Source organism: Rhinichthys klamathensis, unplaced genomic scaffold (genome assembly GCF_029890125.1).
Source record: "Rhinichthys klamathensis goyatoka isolate OS25496 unplaced genomic scaffold, OSU_Roscu_1.1 h1tg000296l_1, whole genome shotgun sequence".
NCBI lineage: Eukaryota > Metazoa > Chordata > Actinopteri > Cypriniformes > Leuciscidae > Rhinichthys > Rhinichthys klamathensis.
In genome coordinates this window covers 499,359-519,707 of record NW_026606815.1, presented here as the reverse complement: position 1 = coordinate 519,707, position 20,349 = coordinate 499,359, and the positions used below count along the sequence as shown (strand labels likewise).

Below are 20,349 nucleotides of genomic sequence, written 5' to 3'. Positions count from 1 at the left end.
CTCAGATGGTGCAAAAATCGTCATTTTGCGTCATCGGAGGATTTTTTGGCCAGAGGCTAAAGACTACAGTCAGTAGTAGGGGCTGTTCCGCATGTTTTCAACCTGCCCATAGAGGGTGGGATCTCACTCACAGAATGTACACAGTGTCAGCCATCATTTTTTGGAAGCTAAGCTAGCAGGCTCTTGGTCTGGAGAAAGCTGAGTAGTAGGGGTTACCATCCTCTTTTTTTCCCGGACATGTCCGGGTTTCAACTTTTGCTTTCTGCAGTTGCCATTCATTGTTTACATGCACACCTTTTGTTTCAATCTAACTGAATTCATTCCGATTGGTGAATCTGAATGTAGTGTTTACATGGACGCTAAACAAGTGATCGGTTGCGTTTTAACATTGCTAAGAAAATTCCCTCTCCTCCGTGAGAGATACGAGACCGGTGCGTCTCACAGGTGTCGGCCTGTCATCGGTAATCACGTCATCGGTAATCACGCCACAGGCCTCGCGCAGTTCTCCCGCGGCCCTAGCCTCGTCCTGCTCACCACAGTAAACGTAATGAATGGCGACTGTAGAACGCAAAAGCCGAATCCCAGACATTTTGGGCGATCTTGAAACACTTTTTCGGGCAGACTCATCACGGAGACTCGCTAGTAGCCTAGACTTGTTGTTTAACTTCTGCGCTGCGCTCTGTTACCGGTAGGCGTGGCCTCCTAGGGCAGCGAAGGAAGTGCATTCTGGGAGTTGTTGTCTTTCATCCACATAAGCCAAAAATAAATTCAGTCTTTTCTCGGTCTAGAAAGCTCCAAATTCAAAAATAATTTCACATATCTTCTACATTAATGACCCATTTTAAATACACATTCATCTTTCCAGAGGTGAAGTATCCCTTTAAAGAGGTCCTATTATACTTTTTCAACTTTAGTAAGTGTAATGTTGCTGTATGAGCTTTGTAACCTTGCAGATATTTTTTATGCTCAGTCGAACACTCGCTAAGCGCTACCAATCACAACACACTGGGCCAGCTAACCAATCACGGCACATTTCGTATTTCGAAGGCTTCATCGAAAACGACGCGTTCATCCAGACTGGAGATAGAGAGGAGCTGTAATGTAAAATATGTGAAATGTTTTTTCAACTATCAAGCAAGTTAAGTGTTACCGAATGTTTTCATGAAGGGGTGTGCATAAGACTAACATGACACCTTCATAATCATGACATGACACATGTTATGAATATGAAAGGAAGTTGTATGCATGTTTATGACAACTGTCATAAAGTGTCATTCGCTCAGTTATGACATTTTTAATGCAAATATGACATTGTTTGAAATGTCTTTGTTATGACACCTTGACATAAACAAATACATCATAACCTGTCAGTGTCTTTGTCATGAAAACTTGACATTACTAAGACAACACAACCTGTCATAAACATGACCTAGCAGATTAATTATCAAACTTAAGAAACCACTTAGCTTTATTGGTTAACATTACATTAAACTGTCAAGGTGGTTGGTTTTGACATTGGCTGTCATGAAGCCATTATATCTTTTTAATGACAAATTCAATTTGTACCACTGTAGTTGAGGTCACGAAAAATATTCATGACAGTTATAATGGCCTCATGACAGCCAGTGTCAAAACCAACCACATGACAACTTGACATTAAATTAAACTGTCATGACAAAGACACTGACAGGTTATGGTTTATGTCAAGATGTCATAAAGACATCTTTAACAATGTCATATTTGCATTCAAAATGTCATTATTGAGCGAAAGACACTTAATGACAGTTGTCATAAACCTGCATAAACCCTACTTCATATTCATGACATATGTCATGGTTATGAAGGTGTCATGTCAGTCTTATGCACACCCCTTCAAGTAAAGTGTTACCAAACATTCTAGTACACCCCAAAAACAAAAGCAAGACTTCATAAAAGGACCCCTTTAAAGGTTGAGTAGTTTAGCCAAATGCTTGATTAAAATCCAACTGAATTAACCCCTTAAACCCGACGTGTCCCGCCGGCGGGACATCAGAATTCATAATTCAATTACTAAGCAACCACTGAATGGAATAAAACAAACTCCGCATAATCCATCACTCAGATCTAAAGATATTCCTAATGGAGTTGTAACACACGAACCCCCACAGGCGCACACAGATCCTTGTATATAGATGGAGCACTGATGTCACGTTTTCACTCATAACCCAATGAAGCATGCATAAATTGTGGAACTTTGCCTATCATTATTTACAGCAGATTGTTGAGATTAAAAAGAGCCCAAACTCACCATAATCCATTACTCGGATCTAGAGCCCGACCGATATGGATTTTTGAGGGCCGATGCCGATATTAGGGAGTAAAAAAAGCCCGAAACCGATATATCGGCCGATATTATTGGTGTATATTATAATACAGTAGCAATATTATTTATGTGTATTAAAGTACAGTATACCAGTCAAAAGTTTGGACACTTTCCTATTGGTGTGTACAAACTTTTGATGGGTACTTTACACAGTAGCTATAAACAGAATAAATATATTTTATAAACACGTTTTGCAATGATCACTCAAATGTGGTAATCAAACACTTGTGTGACACAGATATGTAATGGAGGCAGGGGGAATGATAGAATGAGAATTATACAGCTGAGCTGTAACCAAACTAGTTTGCATTGCATGTTATATTATATTATATTATATTCTAAATACTGTTGCATAATCTTCACTAACGACTTTGTCTTTTAATTTAGTCATAACTTGTATCAATATATAAAGTGTCACTGACAAAACCTTATTAGGTGTTCAAGCACGAAGTGCTGAAAACCTATTGTAATTGTAAGGATTTTTATTATTATTATTATTCCGCCCTAAAACGCGTCGTGCAGACCAAACCGTAAGAGCTAGAGACTTGATATTTGGGATTAAGGTAGCACAGAAATCGAGGAGAGGTTGAGAGAGTATGAGCCCGATTGGCCCATAGGTGGCGCTATAGCAACAAAAACGCGAAAGTGATCATAACTCCTAGACCCTATGTCGTAGACTCAAGTGTCTTATATCATTGGAAAGCTGGACTCTTGACTTAAAAAACGTATATCTCCGATTTCATTTCCGGTATGCAAATTTTTCCGCTATTTCCGGTTTTAGCCAAAACCTACTTTTGCGAACTAGTCCCTGGTTTTTTACCCGATCGGAACCAAACCAGTGCTTAAATGTTCTCTGGAGTCTGAATATCAATAATTATCAAAAAAAAGTTGAAATTTCGATTTCCGGTTGCTAGGGGGTGCACAAACATTCGAAGGAGGCGGAGCTAATTTTACTAAAATGGGTATAACTCGTGAACGAAATGAAATATTTTCACCAAACTTGGTACACATATGTATGAGCTTAATCTGAGGTCACAGTAAAAAAACCGCGTCGATCTAACACTAGGTGGCGCTATAACATTAAAAAAACATAAAAGGGGGTGTGGCCACCTGACCGTTTGTCCGATTGACTTGAAAATTGGTATGCAGTGTCTTGGACCAAGGTACCATGTATGTGTAAAAGTATATTGGAGTATCTCAAAAAACATGGCCGCCATCGGCCAATGAAGTTTGAGCACCTATTAAACAAGGTTACCGGAGGCCGATCGGAACGAAACTCGATGGGCATGTTCGACTCATGGCCCAAGAGGTCTGTAAGAGTTTTGAAAGAAATCGGCCACTAGTTGGCGCTAACGAGTTTTATGGCTCTGTAATCACGTGGTGTTGCACACATCCCCCCAAAATGCATATCAATTGATAGATCTCCTCATGGTGAACAACTTTGTCTCTAGAACCATTGCTGTCAATCAAATCGTTCATTAAATATTCACGAATATGTTAAAAACCTACTTTTGCGAACTAGTCCCTGGTTTTTCGCCCGATCAAAACCAGACCAGTCTAGGACAATTCTCTGGACTCTCTAGATCAATAATTATCGAAAAAAAGTTGAACTTTTGCATTTTTCATATGGCTATAATAGGGTCATTAAGAAAAGGTGCTTAGCAAAATACACTCAAAAGCCTATAAATCATAAATAAAAAGTCAGAACTTCATAAAAATTGGTGTGGATATGTGTCATAACATGCTGAAGAAGCATGCACAGTTTCATGGAGATCGGACAATTGGTGGCGCTATAACTGTTGAAAAGCTTTAAAACCATGTATTTCCTATGGTAAATTGCCTGTATTGGCTGTAAAAGGTGTTTCCCATCTATTATCATATAATCTTTATATCATAATGTTCAAAATCAGTGCAGTACAATTCTCTGGACTCTCTAGATCAATAATTATCAAAAAAAGTTGAACTTTGCCCTTTGCTTCGCTATAACAGGGTCATTTATAAAAGGTGTGTGTCAAAACACACTCAAAAGCCTATAAATCATAAATAAAAACTCAGAACTTCACAAAAATTGATGAGCATATGTGTCATACCATGGTGAAGAAGCATGCAAAGTTTCATGGAGATCGGACAATAGGTGGCGCTATAACTGTTGAAAAGCTTTAAACCCATGTATTTCCTATTGTAAATTGCCTTTATTGGCTGTAAATGGTCTTTTCCATCTATGATCATATAATTTTCATATATTAATGTTTAAAACCAGTGCAGTACAATTATCTGGACTCTCTAGATCAATAATTATCAGAAAAGGTATAATTACTTCATTTGGATGGCTATAATAGAGTGTAAATCGGATGGCTATAACAGCTATAACAGCTTGGATGGCTATAACAGCCAATAAGTGGTATTTTACTGCCCCCTGCTGTCATTTCATCATACTGCTCTCTAATATTTTTATATATAATTGATATTTAGACTTTATTAAATCATTATTTTAACATTTACAATCACATTTTACAACAATAATAATAGGAAAATGTATAACTTCTTCATTTGGATGACTATAATAGGATCACTTCAATATGTAGCCTTGACCGAAAGCCAATATCTTTTCAATAAATGCTCATAGCTTCTTAAAAAAAGGTCAAGAACAGCTATAACAGCTTGAAAAAAGGCTAACAGCCAATAAGTGGTATTTTACTGCCCCCTGCTGTTTAAAAAAAGTCATTTTGTCACACTACTCAACTATAATTAATATTTAGACTTTATAAATTCACTATTTTAACATTTACAATAACATTTAGTCAAAAATCGTCTATTGAAGTGACAATTGAGTCACATTGGCTCCTGAAGTTCCAAATGTCTCTATCTACATCAGAATGAGCGTGTGTAGATTAAATTATATGAAAAACATGGCCTATTGTATAAGTAGGCTGTAATAGCACTGTTGTCCACTAGATGGAGCAGCAGCATTAGATATTTTTAATCTTTTTTTATATGATTTTCACAATAACATATCCCAAAAATGTGTGTGTGTGTGTGTGTAAGCAGGCATTATGGAGTTAACATGAAAAAAATGGTTTGCTTCAGTGGAGAATACTGGAGAAACAAAGTAGTTGAAAATGAAAGTGAGCCAATAAGTGGTCTTCTACTGCCCTCTGCTGGCCACTCTTCTTATTAATAGTCTTTTTTTGTATATAGACACTATAAAATCACTTATATAACAATTACTATTATAACACATTCATATTTTGTCAGCGTTTATCACTTCAATTGTTCTTATGCTTCACATAATTGCTATCAACGTGGTAAATCACGGTAAATAACGCCAGAAACATGGTAAATCATAGTAAAAAAAGGTAAATCATGCTAGAATCCTGGTAAATTATTCTAGAATGTGCTATATCATGGTAAATCATCATATAACATGGTATATCAAGGTAAACTATGGAAAATCATGTTACATTCATGGTAAATCATACTGGAACATGGTAAATCATGAAAAATCACACTGAAATGTAGTATATCATGGTAAATCATGCTTGCTACATAAAACTTAATGTATTTTGATGCTTTTGTGCTTAACGGCCTTAAAGGCCTTAACTGCTTGAACACCGCTAAAATGCTGCTTGCAGCTTTAATTATTATTATTATTATTATTATTATTATTATTCTGCCGTAAAACGCATCGTGCAGACCAAACCGTAAGAGCTAGAGACTTGATATTTGGGATTAAGGTAGCACAGAAATCGAGGAGAGGTTGAGAGAGTATGGCCCCGATTGGCCCATAGGTGGCGCTACAGCAACCAATTGCGCGAAACTGCTCATAACTCCTAGACCGTAAGTTGTAGACTCAAGTGTCTTATATCAGTGGAAAGCTGGTCACCTGACGAAAAAAACGTATATCTCCGATTTCATTTCCGCCATGATAGATTTTCCGCCATTTTGAATTTTGTCAAAAAACTACTTTTGCGAACTAGTCCCTGGTTTTTTGCCCGATCGGAACCAAACCAGTGCAGAAATGTTCTCTGGAGTCTGAATATCAATAATTATCAAAAAAAAGTTGAAATTTCGATTTCCGGTTGCTAGGGGGCGGAAAATGAACGTTGTGGGAGGAGCCTATTTTACTAAAATGGCTATAACTCAAGAAGTAAATGAGATATCTTCACCAAACTTGGTCCACATATTTATGAGTTCAATTTGAGGTCACAGTAAAAAAACCGCGTCGATCTAACACTAGGTGGCGCTATAACATTAAAAAAACATAAAAGGGGGTGTGGCCACCTGACCGTTAGTCCGATTGACTTGAAAATTGGTATGCAGTGTCTTGGTCCAAGGTGCCATGTATGTGTAAAAGGATATTGGCGTATCTCAAAAAACATGGCCGCCATCGGCCAATGAAGTTTGAGCACCTGTGAGACGAGGTTAACGGAGGCCAATCGGAACGAAACTCTATGGGCATGTTCGACTCATGGCCCAAGAGGTCTGTAAGAGTTTTGAAAGAAATCGGCCACTAGTTGGCGCTAACGAGTTTTACGGCTCTGTAATCACGTGGTGTTGCACACATCCCCACAATATGCATATCATTTGATAGATCTCCTCATGCTGAACAACTTTGCTTCTAGAACCATTGCTGTCAATCAAACCGTTCATTAAATATTCACAAATATGTTAAAAACTTACTTTTGCGAACTAGTCCCTGGTTTTTTGCCCGATCGGAACCAGACCAGTCTAGGACAATTCTCTGGACTCTCTAGATCAATAATTATCAAAAAAAAGTTGAACTTTGCCCTTTGCTTCGCTATAACAGGGTCATTTATAAAAGGGGTGTGTCAAAACACACTCAAAAGCCTATAAATCATAAATAAAAACTCAGAACTTCACAAAAATTGATTAGCATATGTGTCATACCATGGTGAAGAAGCATGCAAAGTTTCATGGAGATCGGAAAATAGGTGGCGCTATAACTGTTGAAAAGGTTTAAAACCATCTATTTCCTATGGTAAATTGCCTGTATTGGCTGTAAATGGTCTTTTCCATCTATGATCGTATAATTTTCATATCTTAATGTTTAAAACCAGTGCAGTACAATTATCTGGACTCTCTAGATCAATAATTATCAGAAAAGGTATAAATACTTCATAATAGAGTGTAAATCGGATGGCTATAACAGCTATAACAGCTTGGATGGCTATAACAGCCAATAAGTGGTATTTTACTGCCCCCTGCTGTCATTTCATCATACTACTCTCTAATATTTTTATATATAATTGATATTTAGACTTTATTAAATCATTATTTTAACATTTACAATCACATTTTGTCAAAATTCATCTATTGCTCTGTACTCTCTAGAACAATAATTATAGAAAAATGTATAACTTCTTCATTTGTATGACTATAATAGGGTCACTTCAATATGTAGCCTTGACCGAAAGCCAATATCTTTTCAATAAATGCTCATAGCTTCTTAAAAAAGGTCAAGAACAGATATAACAGCTTGAAAAAAGGCTAACAGCCAGTAAGTGGTATTTTACTGCCCCTTGCTGGTTAAAAAAAGTCATTTTATCACACTACTCAACTATAATTAATATTTAGACTTTATAAATTCACTATTTTAACATTTACAATAACATTTAGTCAAAAATCGTGTATTGAAGTGACAATTGAGTCACATTGGCTCCTGAAGTTCCAAATGTCTCTATCTACATCAGAATGAGCGTGTGTAGATTAAATGATATGAAAAACATGGCCTATTGTATAAGTAGGCTGTAATAGCACTGTTGTCCACTAGATGGAGCAGCAGCATTAGATATTTTTAATCTTTTTTTATCAGATCTCAGCATTGGCTAACAAACAAATGCTTAAAGCATTTTCTTTAATTAGTTTTATATTATTACATTGCAAAGAAATATGTGAAATGATCATATACCATTAAAACAGATTTTCACAATAACATATCCCAAAAATGTGTGTGTGTGTGTGTGTGTGTGTGTGTGTGGCCTGGTAAACCCTACGTTATGGGGACAAAATGTCCCCACAAGGATGGCAATATCCGAAATCCTTGTTCGTGTGGGGACATTTTTTGGTCCCCATGAGGAAATCAGCTTATAAATCATACTAAGTGATGTTGTTTGAAAATGTAAAAATGCAGAATGTTTCCTGTGATGGGTAGGTTTAGGGATAGGGTTAGTGTAAGGGAATAGAATATACAGTCTGTACAGTATAAAAATCATTATGTCTATGGAAAGTCCCCATAAAACATGAAAACACAACATGTGTGTGTGTGTGTGTGTGTGTGTGTGTGTGTGTGTGTGTGTGTGTGTGTAAGCAGGCATTATGGAGTTAACATGAAAAAAAATTGTTTGCTTCAGTGGAGAATACTGGAGAAACAAAGTAGTTGAAAATGAAAGTGAGCCAATAAGTGGTCTTCTACTGCCCTCTGCTGGCCACTCTTCTTATTAATAGTCTTTTTTTTTGTATATAGACACTATAAAATCACTTATATAACAATTACTATTATAACACATTCATATTTTGTCAGAGTTTATCACTTCAATTGTTCTTATGCTTCACATAATTGCTATCAACGTGGTAAATCGTGGTAAATAACGCCAGAAACATGGTAAATCATAGTAAAAAAGGTAAATCATGCTAGAATCCTGGTAAATTATTCTAGAATGTGCTATATCATGGTAAATCATCATATAACATGGTATATCAAGGTGAACTATGGAAAATCATGTTAGATTCATGGTAAATCATACTAAAAACATGGTAAATCATGAAAAATCACACTGAAATGTAGTATATCATGATAAATCATGCTTGCTACATAAAACTTAATGTCTTTTCATGCTTTTGTGCTTAACGGCCTGAAAGGCCTTAACTGCTTGAACACCGCTAAAATGCTGCTTGCAGCTTTAATTATCTTCTATTTTTACTCTTAATTCCTCTAATCTCTACCAGTGGAGGAAGAACTCATTATTAATTTTACTTTAGTAAAAAGATCTATCATAATGAAAACGTTTTTAATTACATATGTACAGTACTTTTATACTATTTTAAATAATCAGTAGGCCTAAGCAAAATGTACTAAACGTGAAACAATATAGGGCCATTTTGCATTAAGAGTAGCCTAAAGTGTTATAATTATATACATTTTTGGAATATTGCTTGATGTTGTAACGTAGCGTTATCAGGCAGAATGAGCTTTAACACTGTCTACACCGGACGCGGCCGTTACTGCTCGCGTCGCAACAGCTGTTTACCCGAGACAAAGCAGATTCAGTTTACTGTCGGAGATCGCTTGCGCCACGCATTTTAATCAATGTTTCATCAACCAATTGCCTTAATAAATAAGAAGTAAATATAGCAGACAATATAATCAGGACTTCTCAGCTGCGCGCTTGCAATAGTCACAAGCTCACACAATACGTGACAGAGGCTTGTAGCAGAGAAATCAATTCTGTGAATTACACTGCGCATATCACAAGTAGGCTACTACCCACCGAATGAAGAAGGGTTGGCTCTCAGTTAGGGCTGGGCGATAATTCGATCTCGATACGGGATCGCGATAAAATTTTGAACTATTTCGATAATATGCTTGGGACATATTATTCGATATCACATGAAAAAGTAAGCGCAACAACAACAGTATCACTGCCGTATGCCGGTAGGACACGCCCACTTCTCAGCGAGCAGCCGTGGCTGCAGTAAACAGAAGGAGACAGAGAGAGGGAGACATTTTTGGAAAAAGGAGAAAAATGAGCGAAACTGAAGTTGAGGACAGCGAAAATAATGCCGAACGTGAAGGCGACATCACTACATCATTCGAGACCGAATACATTGTTGAAAAAAAAGGTAACACGACGTCAATTGTGTGGACGTGGTTTGGAAATGACAAAAACGACCAGGAACAATAATAAAAGCGAGATGTGGACTATGTTAGATAATTGACATCTCTAACAGGGCTCGACATTAACGCTTTACCGGGAGACAAGTGGATTTTTTGAACTAGAGACAAGTAAAAGAGAATTTTATTTGCCCGACCGGACAGTAGCCTGATTAGGACATCAATAACAAACAAAAATAACCAGGGAATCACTAAACTGAGAGAATGATTCTGATTTTATTACATTTATTGTAAGTTGCGATCGATTGTGGATAATTAACGTATTACTGACGGTAAAGTTGCGCTGTTGACGCTCGAGCAGCCTCTCGAGGAGAAATCTAACTTACACACATGAGCGCAGCACACACACACACTGTTAACAACATACTTACAATAAAACATCTAAATGTGGAGTTTTTAGATTTTTAACATGTTAAGCAGCCTCAATTATTTTTCCTGAATACCATCATGATTGAAAATGTGACATTGATTTCCTACAACAGTTCAATAAACAGTTACAATTAAGTCACTTACATTTTAGATGCAATATTGGCTGTTTTTGTTCTGTTTCAGCAGCGAAAATAGTTCTAAACAAAAATCACAGCAGAACCATGGGGATGCCCTTTAAAGGTGCAGATATTACAATATGCCGATTTAAATATCAAAGCTGATTGAACATTGATGAGAATATTGCTTCAGAATAAATTAACACACACAAAAAAATCCCGACAAGCAACTTTTTTACTCGGACAAGTGAATGACAGATTTACTTGTCCGAAGGACAAGCACATGAAAAGGGTTAATGTCGAGCCCTGTCTAATATGGGAGAATCAGCGCTAGCTAGCCATGCTATAGGCGCCAAGCACCAGGCAGTTGTGGCTGTGCATGTTAAACCTCTGAGGGTAAACTTTAACACTTTTAGTCTTATGACATTTTCAGGAATGCATAGTCATGGAAATGTGCCAAAAAGTCATGGAAAAGTCATGGAAAAGTATTGGTTAAAATGTGTATGAACCCTGGTAATGTGAATCTTTGGTCTGCATGAAGACCTTAACAAAAATGTTTTGTGCTCATTATTGGAAGTTATATTGTTTAATTTATGTTATTAAACTTTATTCGAAAGTTTCAGTGAATCTCTTATTTCTTCAAGCTTCAGGATATCCCTTACACTGGCAACGTCTGCAAAAACTACATATCGTGATAAGAATCGAGATCGATCAATATGGAAAAACATATCGTGATAAAACATTTTTCCATATCGCCCAGCCCTACTCTCAGTCTCCACAGGCTACATAAAATTCATTTCATTTTATAGTTCGCATTTATGAGGAAAAAACAATGTGACAGACGCGACAGTTCAGCACTACGGACGTGAGCGCTCTGAAAGCGGCACTAAAATATGCTTTGAAACTTTCACATAGACATCAAACAGAAAGCACAAAACCTTTCGTTTCAAAGTGAATTTCGTTTTGTATTAATTATATCTTAATTTTAATCAATGTTTCATCAACCATTTGCCTGGATTTAATTTATAAGAAGTAAATATAGCAGACGATAGATAATCTCGACACGGAGGCGCCTGCGGGTGAACTGGAGCTCGTCTCATGAACCGAAACTCAGGCTATATTTCAATTCTCAGGTCTATACGCTATCTATATTGAAATGTCTACTTTTAAACAGAACAATTCAAAACGAAGGACAGACTCATGTAATCGTATGAAATGTGCATTTCTCTCAGGCGCGCGCTCACTGAAGATCGTGAGTCAGCATCGTCAACTTCATCTTTGGCTGACACTGACTGAAAACACTTGTTTATTAATAAACAATTAAAATGTCTCCTTGCTATATTTGTTGTATTCATAATCATTACTTTTGCCAGTTCTTGTGACAGCTTTTAGGTGCTTTATTGGCAGCGCTAGCCTTACATGAATCACCGCACCCGCATTTTTAAAAATATTCATTTATCGGCCATTATAAATGCCGATACCGATTGTTAGGAAAATGCCTAAAATCGGCCGATAATATCGGCCCGCCGATATATCGGTCGGGCTCTACTCGGATCTAAAGAGATTCCTCATGGACTTCTAACACATGAAGTTGCACAGGCGCACATCCAATGAAGTAGCAGTGATGTTTCAGCTCATATATTCATGAAACCTGCATGGATCGTGAAAAATCGAGCGACTACAAGGAACCCAAACTCAACATAATCCATTGTTGATCACAAGATATTTCTCACGAAGTGATGCATACTTGGCTAAAAAAACAAGTCTCATCTTTCCGGGATGCAATGTTTTCCAATGTTCCCGGAACGGTCCGTGCTTGTTTTCAAACGTAGAATAACACACAATATGTATCATCTTAAAGCTTAGAATATCAGCTTTTTAAAGCATCTAACCACTTCGATCAACTCTGAACGAGAGCTGACTAGTCGCTCTAAACCGGAGTGTACCGCCCACGGGCACCACCTAGCGGCAAACATATGGATTTCATATTTTTCAAAAATATTGCCTTGATTAAGCTTTCAAATGACACCTATTTTGTGTTAGAGCAGGGGTCGGCAAGTAAGGTTGGCATCGGGCCAAAAAAATATTTTTTACACTAGATGGTGGGCCAGAACATTTCATTCCTCCATGAAAAATGCAACTAGAATTGCTTGTGACAGACTGTTACAGTGTCTTTTGTAACTGGTAGTGAGCTGTTACTCTGTAAAATCCTGTAGTAGGACAGTCATTAACAAAAAGCCACATTTGTGTGGCGGTGTCCGGGTTTTACACTGGATACTAGGGATGGGCATTTTTCAAAAATATTGCATTCGAATATTCGGCTTCAAAAAAATCGAATATTCGTTTATTTAAATGTTTAACGAAAAATACGTTATTTAACCCTCTGGGGACCAGAGTGTTTTTGGGGCCCTTTGGATGTTTTGACATGCTCTGACATTTGTGCTTTTTTCAGTTGCTTATAAACATATTAATGGCACAGGTGAAATTAAACTCTATTTAGCACAAACAGGTCTACCATAATGTGTGAGCAACATGTATGTACATGTTTGTATTTTTGAGAGAATATTGTTTATGCGTGGTTATTGAAAAAACTAAAAAATAAAGTTTTTGAAATAAGGACACAAAAAACATACTAAATATGAGTCCACAAGACTTTTGACTAATGTACGTTGTTGCCTAGAGTTTTTGCTTCAAAATGATCTGAAAATCATCCTTCCTAATCATTCACATAAAACAATAGATTGTTTTAAATTGTGAAAAACATTTTTTTGTTTGCCAAGGCAATATGCGGATGGGCGGAACGGCCCAACCCCTATCATGAATAATTAAGTGGTTCTCAGACAGTGACCCTGCATAATAATGAGCCTTTCATTCAGGGGTGTCACACAAGAAAGAATGTAAGGACAATATATATATATATATATATTGTCATTGCATTCTTTCTTGTATATATATATATAGCCTACATGTATATATATATATATATATATATTTTGTCATTGCATTCTTTCTTGTATATATATATAACCTACATGTGTATATATATATATATATATATATATATATATACACACACACACACACACACAAACACACACATATATATATATATATATACAAACAATCAAAATATAAATGAAAGCCAAAAGCACATTTTTAGTCATACCTGGAAACAAATCCTGGTCAAATGCTATATGGGCCATTCTACAGAATTGGTTCAAAGTTACAGTTGGAAACATCTTGAAAAGAAAATAGTCTTTTCCCATAAATGTCTTATAAAGTATTATTTTTTAAAGTAGACCAATACAATAAAAATAAACCAGTCGCATTTCAAAGTCGCTCGCGAAATGACCGCCAGGTGGCGCAAAGGGACATTTATCAAAACGTAAGTGGGGCTAATGTCAATTAACAACAGTAAGGATGAAATTCTACAAGTTATGGTAATTTACAAATAAGCCTACAACAAACATTTATTTTTAAACAAATATTTTTAAATATGCAACATGCACGTTTAAACAACAAACAATACAATCTGAACCAGCGCTCCTGTATTGAGACATGCAGCGCGTTTCAGTTACGATCCTGGTTCCAGTGGCCTTAATACATTCACGGCTTTTTAAAATGTCACAAAGCGTTTTGAGATGGTTTTGAATGAAATATTGAAGTTTATAATTAGGGTATTTTGGCACACCACGCCGAGTGGCTATGCATTATTCTAAAATCTGGCTTTATTCTGGCATGTTGAATTAGAGTTTGACAAACGCGGCGGCGCGTTCATTTGGATTTATTTTTCTCATAACAGCTAAAAGAACTTACTGCGTAATTGTTGGTCATACAGATAAGATATCATCTTTTAAAACTGTAAAAGGTCTACTTTTATTCATGTAGGCTAAATTTCAGTATTGTGATTATGAATTATTTTAACTATACGTTTCACTTGTTGAATTCATCTGCTACCAGCTTTCAATCGCTCTGAATCAGTGCGGTGCGGCAGCAGATTACGCATTAGAGAGAATAAACAAACACTTTTCAGAGTCTATGATTGTAGCGCCTCTTGGCGGTAAAAGGCAGCAAATACACCACACATTTTACCGCCGCGGTGGAACGGCTGATGTGGGCATTGTCATGGCTTGCCTCAACATTTGCGTTTGAATAGCGCGCGTCCTCCGTGGGCGTGTCAGATTAACGCGTAATGAAGTGTAATGAGCTGGGGAAAAAAAATCTGACAGCACTCTCTTTTCGTACAGATTACATAAACTGAGAATATTTGTTTTTTATATAAATTACATCATTGAAAAGAAGAGAATTCAAGCTTCATAAAGAAAAATCTCTCGTGCCTGTATGACAAGTATTTGCAGAGTTAGAGTTAATTTTTCGGACGTGTTTCAGAATGGACTGCACTGACAGAGAGAAGGCAAAACTCGCATCATGTTTATTTTTCTTTATTTGACAAAAAGCACAAAACTTTGTTTTTATTGTGAGTATACAGAAAAATAATAGACAATTAACAAGATCGATTGATGTATAACACTTATATGTACGATCAAAATCAACAGAGTATTTTAAGTCTATTTTTCTGCTATGTGAAAAAAAAACGGCAAAACGCGCGGGCGCGTTTCTGGTCCCCAGAGGGTTAAGTTAATTTTTTTTAACGTTTTTGTCACCATTTCTGAACAAGCTTACAATTAGGCAATATACACAACAAGCTTACAATATATGTTAGTTTTCTTTTAGTTGAAAACATTAAACAGTAGGCCTATGTTTAAACAAAAAATATAAAAAACAAAAGCATTAATAAAAGCATGCTCAAGCAGCCCGAACGGAAAAAAAACGCCTAATAAAGCAGATTGCGCCAGATATCGTACAGAACGTACTCGCACTCGAGTCAGCATATGATTATCCTGTTTATATTGAGAAAAACAATATCCACATGCAGGGGCGCCACCAGCAATTTATGCTCGAGTGAGAAAAGGTGCCGTGCTGACAGACGCTTCAGAGACACAAAGATAACGGTGTTGCAAGTTTCTAACAGCACTTTGCGTTTTCTGTTCTTAAACCGGTCTCCCTCAACGAAACTTAAAGGAAGTATATGTCTCAATCATTTTGCTATTAGATAAGTTATCTCGGATAACGCGGGGTCCAGCTGCGCTTACCTGCGGTCGTGATGCAGTGATGGACAGCTGTCTTTCCTCATTCGACTGTTTGGATTTCATGGGATTTCTCATTGTGGTGGTGATATAACTCAGATTAATTAATTTGATCAAAAGTAATTCGATTTTAGTAAGATCCTTTTCGAGTAATTCCAAACTTCGCGAGGCAGACGACAACATTATGTGATCAAATACACACAACTTGTTAACACACTCCACAGCGCCACCCAGTGCATTAATTAAAACTGCGAGCTAGTGCTTGGGATTATCATGGATTCACTGCATTTACGGCCAGCAAAGCAACTTAGTGAAATTCGAATAGTATTTTATTTTTCTAATAATAATTACAGATCGAATATTTGAAAATTCGAATATTTGTGCACACCCCTACTGGATACATTAATAAAGCAGTAGGGATGAGTCACGATTTTCGAATATTCGATTTGTTGATCTAATTATAGAATATCGAATAGGTCGTGCGATTATTGTCTAAAAACAATCCCGATGTATTCGGTGCCGACGCCATGTTCATGTAACCAGATGGTGACGCTGCTAATAACGCAAAAGCTGTCGCAAGGAACCGGCAAAAGTAATGATTATGAATGTTTCAAATAGGCCTATAGCAAGGAGACATTTTAATTGTTTATTAGTGTGTGTCGGCTGCAATAGTGACCAAAACATTTTCCTCCTACCTTATTTCCTTCCTGAGTTAAGTTGTTCCATGTCAAATAAAAAAAGATCTGCAAAATCATAATAAATTATATATTTGTTCTTTTATCAGCAGTTTCTCGGCATGAGAATGTCCAAATATGATGTCATTTATATTTTTAAAAAATTGAAAAGTGTTCTATCAAACGATACCTACCTTTTGACTCTCCTTGGTATAGTTTGAGTTATGAGTCTTTAGTTTTGTGTGTCACCCAGACAAAACAACCTCTTACACCCTGAAGGCATTTTTAGAGTTAAGTAATCTCCAATTATACTCTTAAATTTGATTCCAGCCTAATTTTGAGTAGCGATCATTGACGAGGCTTCCCTCTCCACACCTCGTCCGTATGTTTTAATACTGTATCAACCCCAAACCCATGAACTTAGTATTGCTAGTGTTATGCGCTACCAGTTGAGCCACCATATCTAGTTTTATAGATTTAAATTTCAAAATTACATTGCAATCCTATCAATCTCCAGTTGTGCTGTGGCCAATAATTGTTACTCTTTGTATGTTCAGGAACATCATACTCTGGCTATGAAGCTGCAGTGTATTCGGCTGCTTCCTCCTACTATCAACAGCAGCAGCAACAGCAGCAGAAACAAGCGGCCGTCGCTGCAGCAGCCACCGCCGCATGGACCGGCAGCACATTTACAAAGAAAACTCCCTTCCAGAACAAAACACTCAAGCCGAAACAGCCCCCTAAACCACCACAGATACACTACTGTGACGTCTGCAAGATCAGTTGTGCGGGACCACAGGTATTTTATTATAAATAATTAATGAATTTATTGCTGTTTGAGCTTGTGTATCATGTGTAAAATGTGTAAGTGCCTTAAATTTATGGAAAAACAAAATTGGTTTTATTTTTTCCTAAATTCTATCGAACCATGTTCAAATTTAATTCATTTTCTTTCCGTCAAAAGCATAAACTGTCTTTTTCTAGTTTATTGCTTTGGGTTTTGAAAATTATCATTATTACATAAACCATTAACTTGCACACATTTAATAATTTGATATTTATTTTTTTGTCAAACTGCACAGCAGAGGTGTACTTTCAAAAAGGAAACATGGAGGAAAAATTGATTCCTGAACAGCCTCATAATTATTTCTTCAAGTTAAACCAAACTTTTTTTTTACGGGTTGTCGTAAAGACTATTCAGAAGAGTATCTGTATATATGATGATAGTTTTTAAATGAAATGCTCATGGAGTGAACTCCAAGCAGCTCTGGAGGTGAAGTTCATATGGTCATGTCCTCATATAGTGCACCGAAAACACAATGAGCATCTTTCATGCGGTTAAGTCAAGTCCCCCTTTATTTATATAGCGCTTTGAAACAATCTGTATTGTATAGTGTTTGTAGTAGGTAGGTGAAAACCACTAACCTGGCCCTAGCCAGATGAATTTCGCTTCGCCTAGCTTCACTCATCCATCTGGAACCGATCCATTGAAATTGTGTTTCAGAAGGCTGGGCCTTATCAAAAATCCTTGCATATGATTGGATAAGCCACTTGTCTGTCATCTTTATCGACGTGCTATTTCAACCACTCACACCGAAGCCAACCCGTGACGGGAGAAGGCACTGATCTATATAACATCGTTTCCACCAACAAAAGCCTTAAGAGCCGTTCTCTGATGTTCTTTTAATGAAACAATATTAGGTAGATTGGACAACACGGATGAAATAGCAGCATCAATGTTAACGCTTGTTTCCTCGATGCGAGCCGCCATTGTTGTCTGAATCAAAACAGTCTCACGGTCGCTTCTCCACTACGTCACATCTATAAAACTCCCGCCCTGCGTCCTGATTGGCTAAACCATAAAGTTGGTTGGAGAAATCACTCTCAATGGAAGAGGTTCCAGATGGATGTGAGTGAAGCTAGGCGGAGCGAAATTCATCTGGCTAGGGCCAGGTTAGAAAACCACACCACTCATAACAAAAGGTCAGATAAACTTGCATGAATTGTGGCACCTACTCCTACTGTATGTTTTATCACCTATTTTTCAGACCTATAAGGAGCATCTGGAGGGTCAGAAGCACAAAAAGAAAGAAGCCGCGCTGAAGGTATCGCAGAGCAGCAGTAGCAGCAGTGGAGGCGGGAGCTCCGCCCGCGGCACACAGAATCAGCTACGCTGTGAGCTCTGTGACGTGTCCTGTACTGGGGCAGATGCCTACGCCGCACACATCAGAGGAGCCAAACACCAGAAGGTACATGACTCACTTTCTGATTTCAGCACATAAATAATCTGCACATAATAATGTTTATTAAATCTGCCTAATATCAAATTGCATTCTGTTTCTATAGGTTGTGAAATTGCATACCAAACTAGGAAAGCCAATACCATCCACCGAGCCCAGTGTTGTTTCCCAGTCCTCTACCTCCAGTACCGCAGCTCCCAATAAGACTGCCAGCTCCAACATCAACAGCTCCACAAGCACATCGTCCAACCTCTCTGCTTCCTCGGTTTCTGCCTCTTACTTAAAATCTAACAGCATGGTCAACAACATGGCTTCAGCTGCACAGGGCAAGAGTGCAGTGCCCAACAGTGTCTCGGTCAACAGCACCTCTGTCAAGAAGGTCAACACACCCAAGATCAACTTTGTTGGTATGTCTTGAACAAATGTTATTTGTTCTTTGACCGATTCTATGGAATTTTTTTTTTTGGGTGATTTTTATTATATTTTCTTTGCATGACCAAAACAGGTGGAAACAAATTACAGACCACTGCTGTTAAAAATGATGAATCCAAGATTGAGGCAGCTAAAACTGCACAGTCTGCACCACCACCGGATGGAAAGAATGAAATGCTTGACCCCATGTCACCTCAGTCAGCACTTGCAGCCCTGCAGAGTGATGTTCAGCCCGTCGGACATGACTATGTAGAGGAGGTATCAGAAGGAAATTCTTATAAGGAAAAGTTCCTATGTGGAAATGAAAGTAATTTAAGTCATGTAGCCAAGTGTGAACAATGTTTTTTTTTTTTTTAAGGTAAGGAATGATGAAGGAAAGGTTATCCGGTTCCACTGCAAACTGTGTGAATGCAGTTTTAATGACCCAAATGCCAAGGAAATGCATTTGAAAGGAAGGAGACATCGACTGCAGTATAAGGTTAGTGGGTGATTTAGTGGGATTAGTTTGCCGTGATTCTTTTGAAATATCAACCATTTAGATTTTTTTCTGCATTAATCAGTGTAGCTGAATGGTTTTTTTTTTTTACCATTGTAGAAAAAGGTGAACCCAGATCTCCAGGTGGAAGTGAAACCTAGCATCCGAGCCAGGAAGATCCAAGAGGAAAAGATGAGGAAGCAGATGCAAAAGGAAGAGTATTGGAGAAGACGTGAAGAAGAGGAGCGCTGGAGGATGGAGATGAGGTGTGATGCTTTTTCCCCCTCTAATATGTCAGTATCTACATTTGAGAATTTTAAGAGGTCCTAAATATAGTGTTCGTCCTCAGGCGCTATGAAGAGGACATGTATTGGCGGCGTATGGAGGAAGAGCACCACTGGGATGAAAGGCGCAGAATGCCTGATGGAGGTTATCCACAGGGTCCACCTGGACCTCCTGGTCTTCTTGGAGTGAGACCTGGGATGCCCATTCCTCAACCACAAGGACCAGTGGTAAGACCTGAAAACTGCTATGGAGATAAAATATGCTGGATTTGCCAAAAACATGTGGCTTGTTTGAGTTGCACAGCATGTATTGTACCTACAAGGTGCAAGATATTTAT

General features: G+C 37.5%; 2 protein-coding genes across 3 annotated transcripts in view; one reads left to right on the top strand and one right to left on the bottom strand.

Moving 5' to 3' along the window:
- Positions 1-20,349, bottom strand: part of sub1b (SUB1 regulator of transcription b) — a 137,459-nt gene that overhangs the window by 42,865 nt on the left and 74,245 nt on the right. The gene's annotated exons all lie outside the window — the stretch shown is intronic.
- Positions 1-20,349, top strand: part of zfr (zinc finger RNA binding protein) — a 40,779-nt gene that overhangs the window by 12,734 nt on the left and 7,696 nt on the right. For both annotated transcript variants that reach the window (XM_056270035.1, XM_056270036.1), the window contains exons 6-12: positions 17,138-17,379; positions 18,629-18,829; positions 18,927-19,227; positions 19,326-19,510; positions 19,611-19,730; positions 19,848-19,993; positions 20,077-20,239. In XM_056270035.1, the coding sequence (XP_056126010.1) occupies positions 17,138-17,379; positions 18,629-18,829; positions 18,927-19,227; positions 19,326-19,510; positions 19,611-19,730; positions 19,848-19,993; positions 20,077-20,239 (1,358 nt within the window). The remainder of the gene's footprint in view (positions 1-17,137; positions 17,380-18,628; positions 18,830-18,926; positions 19,228-19,325; positions 19,511-19,610; positions 19,731-19,847; positions 19,994-20,076; positions 20,240-20,349) is intronic.